At 44.9% G+C, this 10,250-nt stretch overlaps 1 protein-coding gene across 1 annotated transcript; it reads right to left on the bottom strand.

Moving 5' to 3' along the window:
- Positions 1-1,061: 1,061 nt before the first annotated feature.
- Positions 1,062-2,767, bottom strand: CETN1 (centrin 1). The gene has a single exon (XM_012444999.2). It carries the CDS (start codon positions 2,764-2,766, stop codon positions 2,230-2,232), a length of 537 nt encoding a protein of 178 aa, XP_012300422.1. The 5' UTR covers position 2,767; the 3' UTR covers positions 1,062-2,229.
- Positions 2,768-10,250: the final 7,483 nt, after the last annotated feature.

Below are 10,250 nucleotides of genomic sequence, written 5' to 3'. Positions count from 1 at the left end.
GTGTGAGCCACCATACTGAGTCAGTTCTACCCAATATTTTATAGCTGTGTTTCCTCATCTGCAAATAGGTGTCTGTACATTTCTTTTGAATTTTTTGTGTTCTACTTTTGTAAAGACTAAAAGACATTGCTGACCCAGCCAAAGTATGATTAGCTTCTCTTAAAATTCAGATGCCGGTTTAGCCTTGTTCCAGTAGTCCCTCCTCCCCTTTTCCCCGTATTCTCTCGAGTATGAGCCAGTTGAGAAGCAGGAGAATGCACTATTCAGTGCATTGAGAGGTTCTTCCCTGGCAGTGAGTGGCATTCAGAAATATTCTGGAGCCCCCTTTCCTTGTTTGGAGTGAATCTTGCCCTCAGGCCACCCCTGTAAGGCTATGCATGGTGTGTGGCCAGCCCGATCGCTGGGCTTCAGCCTGGGTTCCTGGTTTTCTCTTCTATCATCTGCTGGGCCAGGAGCCAAGACTAAGCCCAGTCCAGTTGGCTGAGACTCTGCTTCTCCTAGTTTCTGCCAACTTTGTTGCTGGTATTTCTACTTTAATTCATATGTTGATCCTTGGGCCAAGACTCTGGTCAACAGGATACCAGGAACTCTTGCTTCCCAGAATGCCCCCTCCTCCCCCTGCCTTCAGATCAGGCCCTTCAGACTGATGCTGGCCCAAATTGCACCTGTTTTCACCCTGACTGCAGTTGAGTCCACACTACGACCTTGGACCTGAACCGTTAGCATCTTGCAGCCTGGGTGAGTTTCCCTGCCCTGTACTGGGCACCTCAGCAAAATCCTCACAGTGAATGCTTCCATACCCATCACTTCAGCTAGTACAGCCACTTTGACAAGTTAGTCCCTGTTAATGAGAATGAAGCCCAGGGTAGTTTGTTCCTCTGATTAGATCCACACCCTCTGAAGGGTTAAATTGCTGGCAAAGCAAGTGAAAATGTTACCAGATTTTGAGCATTTATCTTAATGGGGCTTTGTATGAGGATTTAATTTAGGTTTAGTTGTGACCAAAATATCCTGTCTCTTTGTTTTGTTCCCTGTTATTAAAACAGTATTCAAAGCCTCCATCTCAGCAGATGGATTTGTTATTTTCCCACAATTACATTTTCAAAACTTTAACTTCAGATTTGTAGATATTCAAAATGATATCTTACTCCAAAGCAAGAAAGACTTAATTTATGACCGAAAACAAGCAGTATTAACACATAAACAAACCACAGTGGAATAGTTCACTGGGATTTGTAAAATAGAGCACCACCTATATGCCAGACACTCTGACATCAACTATATGTCAGAGAGGCTAAATGTCAAGTACCAAGAACCAAGCTGTTCTAAGAATGAGCAGGGAGATAGTGGCTCATCATCAAGCAGTAATAAGATGACTAAGGTCATAATAGACTAATAACTAAGATATTCATTGATCTTTCCAAGGACTATAAGTAGCTTAAAATGTTATATTAAGATATTTGTTACAATATCTTAAACTAAGATCTCACACTTGTAAATGCTTACTCAAAATCATGTGTTAGCATAACCTCTTAAGCAAATTTTACATTGCTTGGGCCAATATTAGATTTTATTTTTATTCTGTAGCCCTGGTATACATACTGGTCTTAGATAAACCCACGGTGGACAACTTACACACAAACGAAGAATCATTTGCATGTATGAAGCCAGTGAATAGTCTAAATTGCACAACTTACTACCCGAGGCAAGCCTATCCTTTATAAGATTATCTGTCCTGAGCTCAGTCAGTTTGTAAGTGGCCACCCTGTTTTCCTTCAAACCAGTATTCAGCTAAGTGGACAGGCTAGGCAAATCTACTGGCAGATTCCTTCTCATTATGCTGGAACAATGACTGGAATTTAAGGAATGATATATGAAGCAAGATAATTTAAGACCACCAAAGAAGTGACAAGGGAACCACATTTTTGTGTGTCCGAGAAGCTGTCCTGCCTCCAGCTCAACGGATGTCTCTGCAAGTTAAACGCAGGGCAAATGGAGGGTGCACTCCAACTTCAGGGGCCTTCACTTAACCTCATGTGCTCCAGGTTGGCTCTTGAGAATTAAAAACCAAAACCCACGTTACAAGCATCTTTCAAATTCTATTAATTGAGCTAGAGATATGGAAATAGATCTAGACAAAATTATGAGGGTGGGGTGGGGTGAAGAAAGGACAGGAAGCCGCTGTCCTCCAAGTTTTCACAAAACGGAAGCGGGGAACCCAGAGTCACTTTAGCTTCTGGACCGACTTTCGTAAAGGTTGGTCTTCTTCATGATCCGAAGGAACTCCTCCTCATTCACTTCGCCGTCCCCGTCCCGATCAGCTTCGTCGATCATCTCCTGCAGTTCCTCGTCCGTGAGGTTTTCCCCCAGCTCGTTGGCCACGCGCTTCAGGTTTTTGAACGAGATCTTCCCGGTCTCATCGTCATCAAAGAGCCTGAAGGCCTTCAGAATTTCTTCTTTGGTGTCCTTCTCGGACATCTTCTGAGTCATCATGGCCAGGAAGTCATTGAAGCTGATCTTCCCCGTACCCTCCTTGTTCACCTCGGAGATCATCTTCTTCATCTCTTCCTTCCTGGGTTCGAAGCCCAGTGCTTTCATGGCCACCTTCAGCTCCTTCACATCGATGGTCCCGCTTCCGTCGGTGTCGAAGAGGTCAAACGCTTCTCTAACTTCTTGCTTCTGATCTTCAGCGAGCTCGGGCTTAGGCACCACCTTTCTCTTCTGGCTGGTGGCAGCGGCGCTGGACTTCTTAAAGCTGGAAGCCATCCTCAAGCCACGGCTGTGACCCCAACGGCGACGCCCCGCACTCGTGCCCCAACCTGGCGCTACGCGGGGCCCTGGCCTCCCCCACCCCCACATCTGCAAGATCTTGTTTACGCGAGAACCCACAGTTCCCTCGGGTTATTACCCGGTTTTCACGCTGACGCCTGAGCTGGCAAGAACAGCCTGTAGCCACAGTTGTCTTCTGTAATTCACTGGCGCTGGCAGTTCTTTCCAAGCTATTTGCTAGCATCCATTAAGACCGCAGTTTTCCTCGGCCTCCCAAAGTGCTGGGATTACAGGTGTAAGCCACTAAAAAAATAAAAAAGAAAAAAAAAAAGACCGCAGTTTTATAGGTTTCTTTAGAGGCTCTGTTTCTCTTTCTCTCTCCTCTCTCTCTCCCTCTCTCTTTTGACAGGAGGGCACTGGTGCCGCTTGGCTTACTGCAGCCTCCACCTTCCAGGATCAAGCCATCCTCCCACCTCAGCCTCCATAGTAGCTGAGACTACAGGGCGTGCCACCACACCCAGCTAAATTAAAAAAAAGTTTTTTTTGTAGAGACAAATCTCATCACATTGCCCAGGCTGGTCTCAAACTCCTGGGCTCAAGGGATCTTCTCAACCCAGCCTCCCAAAGTTCTGGAATTACAGGCATGAGCCACCAAGCCTGGCCTCTCCTTTTTATACTAATTAAAAAACCCTTTTGGTCTGGCTGTGACATCTGTCACCATTGGGTGACAGATCCTAAGGGTAAATTTAGGATAATCAAGATTGAGTGTGATCACTTGACATTCAGTGTGGGGAAGGAGAAGAAAGGGAGAATGTTAAAAGTCATACTATGTGTTCAACTTGACATAAATGGGAAACAGAGAATATGGAAAAAGTTATGTATAAAATTTGTAGAAGTTTGTCTCCTGACATTACACTCAACAATAATAAAATGTTTCTGGCATGGTCTCAAATAGGAAATGCGATATCCAAATGTATGATTTACTTTCAGTGTTTCCATTTTACATAGTCAGTATAATCGCACTTGAATAATGGTCATATTTTCATTCACCAGGCTTTTGATTTGAAGGGAGGGAAGTCGAAATACTACATTCTGGTATTCTAGTATTTTTTTTTCTCTAAACCCCTAGCAGCATATTACTCCCCTTCCTTATCATCCAATCAGAGGTGTGCTGAAACCCGCACTCTGGTAGCCTTCCTCTGGCAGTGGGCACAGGAGATGGTGCAGGACATGTTGGGACTCAGAATTGCCTCCTGGGAATAAAGGGGTCCTCCTACAAACCAAAGAGCAAGAGGAACATGGAAAAGAAGGAAAAAAGTTAGCAAATAAGCCCACCAAGGAATTGCCTGTAGAATTACTGTATTTCTTTAAATGTTACAGAAAATAAAGCTGACTTATTTTTTAGCATTCTTCCCCCCAACCCCAAATCTGAATATTGATACTTCATAGGTTACAAAAGATGGCACTTTGAAGAGTTTGGGTTAAAGAGTTTTCATGACCGGGTGTGGTGGGTCAGACCTGTAATCCCAGCACTTTGAGAGGCTGAGGCAAGCAGATCACCTGAGGTCAGAAGTTCAAGACCAGCCTGGCCAACATAGAGAAACCCCACCTCTACTAAAATAGAAAAAATTTCTGGGCGTGTTGGTATGTGCCTGTAATCCCAGCTACTTGGGAGTCTGAGGCATGGGAATCACTTGAACCCAGGAGGCAGAGGTTGCAGTGAGCAGATATCATACCACTGCACTACAGCTTAGGCAACAGAGTGAGATTCTGTCTCAAAAAAACAGAACAACAAAACAAAACAGTGCTTGATACACAGTAGTAGGTTAATAAATATTTGTTGAATGAATGGATGGACAATTAACGTTGGTCCTAAAATACCTTCTGAATCCAACAAGCAAAAACTCCAAAAGATTAAATGATGCCAGGAGTGTTTTACAAACTGTTTTTTAAAATTAGCGGTCAGATATTGTTTACATGGCACATTTAATTAGCCATATCTCACTATCTGCCCCAGTTCAATATGTAACTTAGTTGACAGAAAGCCTGGATACAGGGTTTCTTCTAAAGGCCAAGGAAACTTAAGTAAGACCTCTCCTCCCTCTCCTTCAGTACTTCTTGTGGACAGTGTCAACTCAAGGTATACTTTGGCAGGCAGATGCTACAGCTGCTGTTCTTCCAACACTGCAAATCCTTGTGACCTGCTTTCTTCCATGTCAGAAGCCTGGTATCTTATCCCAAGTCCATGCCTTATTATCTCTGTGAACTTGGGAAAGTCTTAAACCTCCCAGAGTCATGGAAACACCTGCAAAGTAGGCACCATCATAAAACTTCCTATGGCATTTTCAGTGGGAGAATGTACATGAAAGCTCCAGGAACAGTGCCCCAGTGGGACCATACAGATCTGGGTAATTGTTAGCTGAATCTGAATTTTTCCCAGACATTGTACATTTCCTTTGGCACCCACCCCTCTGCCCAAATTCAAGCCAAGCTATGATGTGTTGGGAAAAACTGAAGTATAGAAGCTGCCTTATATAGAGCTACATTTGGGCCAAGCTGAACTCAAAGCAAAATGGTTGTCATGGTTTCCAGATGTGTGCAATCAACAGTCACAACAAAGGGCCACCAAGAGCTCCCTTCATAGAAACAGTGCCCATAGTCAGAGCCAGCTCTTGGTGGGGAGTTACTTTATGTTCAAACTCTGACTTAAAAAGGGAAAGGAAACACATTTCTTGTGTGCCTAGCATTGGGCTTGCTTCTTATAGTTGTCATCTTATTTGATCCTTGCCATCATTTCCCATTTGGCAGATGAAAAAAATGAGGCCTAGGAGAGGCCTGTAACACACATCTAACGGTATGTGGCCAATAAATGGTGGCTCTGGGATTTAAATCTTGGCCCGCTGAAGCTTTGTTCACGACATCATGCCACCTTCTCCACAAATTGAGACTGTTACCAAAATACAGAATCACTGGGAAGCCATGGTACCGATTTTGTTACAGTAGGTAGCTAGCCAGACATGAGCAGGGCAGAGGAGGGCTCCTCCTCCCAACCTGCCGGGAATGTCAGGTGAAGATCCGGGGATGGTTTGGCGGTTGTCACACTGCCTCTCTAAAATGATCATTGGTCATGGCCACACCAGGGAGAGGCAGTTTCCCAATAGATGAAAACACTTGAAATTGGTAATTGGCAGCTTCCAATAAGATCTCAGGAATTGGGCCAGTGGGCTTGAGCATGCGCATTAAGAGACAAAATGGCGGAGTATGACCTTCTGGGGGCGTTCCACTGGAAAAGGGAAGAAAGCCTCAGGTGAGCACGCATACAACTTTTTAAACACACCGCACATGCTCACCTCCCAGCACAAGCAGGGCACTACACATGCAGGCGGCTCCCCCTAAGGGAAGAATGAGGGAAAGGGGCACAAGACGCGGAAAACAGACCAGCATATAAAATCTTAGGTTAAAGATAAAACCCGGCACTTGACCTCCAAGGTGTCCACTTGGCTCTCTTCCAAGTGTATTTGTGAAGCAGCCTTGTTGTCTGGGGTGACACCGAAGGTTCTCAGTCTCATGGCCACAGAGATCGAGGATGCGAAAACACACAAAAGGTGAGGTTTAGAGCAGAAGTTTAATAGGTGAAAGAAAGAGAATAGCTCTCTGCTACAGAGAGGGGTCCCGGAAGAATGGGTAGCTGATCCGTGGTTAAGTGCAGGGGGTTTTATAGATGAGCTAGTGTGGACGCGGTGTCTGAGCTACATAGGGCGTGAAAAACTGGTTAGGACTAGGTGTGCCATCTGCATAGGATGCGAATCTCTGATGGCCCCCACCCCAGTCTTTTATTATGCAGGTGGGTAGCTACTCCATGTTGCTTATTTCTTTCTTACTTACTGTACATGTGCTAAAAACAGAGGGGAGGTGGAGCCCCCGTGGTGGACCTGACTGGCAACCAGCTAGCCCTTTCTAGCTGTGCAGCTCCGTGCAGCTCCCGGCATCCCCTTGTGCCAGTTTTCAGCTTCCTTATCTATGTTTGCAGCCCAGTCTCCCAGGCTGCTCTTTGTTAGAAAAGAAGTGATTTCTTGGGCTGCCTTTTGTTAGAAGGGAAGTTCTGCTGAGGACTCTTGCCCTCGTTATCTGTTTAAAATAATTTCTTTCTGTCTCCTGTATCACTTGCTTTATGTTCCTGTTCTAAAGTGTTTTTTTTTTTTTTTTTTTTGAGACAGAATCTCAGTCCGTCACCAGGCGCCAGGCTGGAGTGCAGTGGCGCCACCTCGGCTTACTGCAACCTCCGCCTCCTGGGTTCGAGCAATTCTCCTGCCTCAGTCTCCCTAGTAGCTGGGACTACAGGCATGCGCCACCCCGCCTGGCTAATTTTTTTGTATTTTTAGTAGAGACAGGGTTTCACCTTGTTGGCCAGGATGGTCTTGATCTCTTGACCTCGTGATCCGCCAGCCTCGACCTCCCAAAGTGCTAGGATTACAGGCGTGAGCTAAAGTGTTTTAATAAGCTTCCTCTCCTGCTCTGAAACGAGCTTCAGTCTCTTTTTCTGCCTTATGACCCTCAGTTGAAGTCTCTCTTCTGAGGAGGTAAGAACTGAGGTTGCAGCAGACCTGTATGTATTCGCTGAAGGTAACTTGGATATTCTCTACCACTGATACATTTTGGTGCCATGTGACTCGGATGCTTTCTGCCGCTAACAATTTCCTTCCCTACACATAACAATAATTAAGCATCTTGCCTAGAAAGATTGAACAGGAATTTGTAAGATCTAAGTCAGGGTCCCATTCGGGGGCGAGTCACTGAACGTGCAAGATGCTTAGTATTTACATCTGTTCTTCTTCCATTCCACTTCACCCCATTCCCTGCTTTCAACTCTGTGTATGAGCTGGGGAAAGCAATCTAGGCAAAATGCCTTTGGTTGGCATTAGCGAAAATCTATACAAGGCATGTGAAAATCAGCTTTATTACTTTAAAAGTAATTTTTAAGTTCTAGTGAGACTGACATAAAACGAGACACCCAGAAAATCAATGGAGATGAGTGTATTTTTGTTTGTTTTTGGGTTTTGGGGGGACCTCAATTTTTTTTGTACCACAGTGTCCTAAGTATTATGGAAAATTGGTGGTTGATTATTTGAGAGGGGGAGAGGAGATGGACTTGTTTAAGTCCGGTCATGGAGACTTAACAGCTGGAAGCAGGAGAAAAGAAGTACTGGAATTCCACAACAGGGTCTGGAGTCAGTTGAGACCAAGAGAAAGGACCCACCAGTTTGCTTATGCTGATTATTTGGTTTTCCATTTGACTTGCATGGCATGAAAAAGGTGAGGCTCAGGAGCCTTTTAAACTTTGCACTCAGCAAATTCCAGGTGCCACCCAATGCAGAAAACATGCATAATACAGCTGCTTTACTGGGGCTTATTTACTTTCCAGTAAATGCAGAAGAGAGAAAATGCAAATGCTGGATGCTGCTCCTACAAATCAGGATAACCACACTGGAGCTGTGGAGAGAGACCCCAAAACCAACACTAACAGAGCTGAATGATTTATTCTTCAATACACGGAGTCAGTTACAAGAAATGGACTCAGCGGCAAAAGATTTTACAATCCCAGTGGTCTCTGAATGGGAATTTGAAGTCAAGTCCAGTGACTCAACCCAAGTCTTTTTGGCAAGTCCAGGAACACATTTAAGTGTCCAGCCAAGGGCTACATGATTCCTTATTCCCTGAACCCCAGAAATAAGAAAAGACTCTTCTCAGATACAAAAGCAGACTGTATTTTCCAAAAATATTTGCCAGAATTTCACACGGTTTCTCAAACTTTTACCCAAATACACCTAATAGCAAAGGAGAGTTGAAAGCTATCCCCTGAGATCCAGGGAAACATTTGGAAGAAACCTGCAAAAAGCATCAGATGTCTTTATAATCCTGTGTTTTATCTGTTTAAAAAGTGAATGTTGCTTTCTGTTTCATAGTGCAGTTGCTGGTTCCATGACAGTTTTAAATCACTGACCATTCCAAAAAAGTACACGTTGCTTATTTTGTGACTCTAAATGGTCTCCAAGGACACGACCAGGGTTACAGAACCTTATATGTTTTAGCAAACATGGATGTGGGATTTAATGTGGGGCTTGAGGTGAATAAAATAAAGATCTACAACGTTTCAGACCTCTGCCTGCTCTACTTATATACCCATTTCGGTTTGGGAGTCAAAGAAGGGAAAGGATGGAAAAGTGTGAGGAGGAAAGAAAGGAAGAATGAAACTCCAGAGCATTTTGAACTTGTTATGTGGAGTAAAACTAAATGCATCCAGTGAAAGAATGACTTCCCTCTCCCCTGCCTCCCCAGAGCCCAGATCAGCCCCAATTAAGCATTGCTTTGATGGAAACAGGTGAGAAAAGACAAGATCTATGTTGACATAAACTCGAACCAGAACCTCATGGGATTTGCAATTCGGCCGTAGTCCCACCCTGTAGGTGGTCTTGCAGAGGGCCCCCCAGGTGTGGGCATCCAACAGAAAATGCAGAACCAGGAGGCCCAGGAGTGGCTTCACTGGATTTTTAAAATATTTCCTAGACGGAGAGATTGGTTACTCTTTGATCCACCTTTTATTCTCCAAGGGGCCTGGGACGTCAGGATCTAAGGCTGGCTCTGAGGCTGTTAACTGAGAATTTTTCACTCTCCAGAGGTTGAAAGGTCAGAAGCCCACAGTGGTGTTAGGTAACACAGAATGAGCCAAGTGGGCTGCCTGGGAAGGGTGGATTTAGGGATTAAGAGAGACCTGGAGAGTTTGTGCCCTTTTTAAAGACACTGACATTCAAATTAAAAAGAAAAAGAATAATCCCAGCACTTTGGGAGGCCGAGGCAGGCGGATCACAAGGTCAAGAGATCGAGACCATCCTGGCCAACATGGTGAAACCCCGTCTCTACTAAAAATAAAAAAAAATTAGCCAGGCGGGGTGGCACATGCCTGTAGTCCCAGCTACTCCAGAGGCTGAGGCAGGAGAATTGCTTGAACCGAGGAGGTGGAGGTTGCAGTGAGCCGAGGTGGCGCCACTGCACTTCAGCCTGGCGCCTGGTGATGGAGCGAGACTGTCTCAAAACAAACAAACAAACAAACAAAAAGAAAACTGTGAAGGTCCAAGAAAACAGTTGAAGCATAACTTGGCCTATGGGGTGCACATTAGCCACCCAGCCCTTGCAGTGGCCACCTCTTCTGCTGAGGTTCAAGCAGTAGGGACCCTTCTCAGAGAAAAGGATAGAGACAGAGGGAAAATGGAATTCTAGCCTAAAGCCCATCTGTGCCTAGTTCTGTTAGCATAACTGTCTTTACTAAAGGATAGGCCATACTACAGGACCAGCCCATAGGGGAAAGTGAACTAATGAAGATGTAGCAATTAGTCTGTTGGATTTTTCTCCCCAAACCAGCTTGGAAGGAGAGAATCCCACTCTGCCTGCCGTGTCCCTATGTTCTTTCCGCTGGGACCTCTTTG

This window comes from Aotus nancymaae, unplaced genomic scaffold (assembly GCF_030222135.1).
Source record: "Aotus nancymaae isolate 86718 unplaced genomic scaffold, 86718_ANA_hifiasm-v0.15.2.pri h1tg000020l, whole genome shotgun sequence".
NCBI classification, from domain to species: Eukaryota; Metazoa; Chordata; class Mammalia; order Primates; family Aotidae; genus Aotus; species Aotus nancymaae.
Note: the sequence above shows the minus strand (reverse complement) of the source record. Positions and strands in the feature narration are given on the sequence as shown.

Excerpts from the sequence above, each read along its gene's own strand:
- CETN1 (XM_012444999.2), bottom strand. The coding sequence starts at position 2,766 with ATGGCTTCCAGCTTTAAGAAGTCCAGCGCCGCTGCCACCAGCCAGAAG.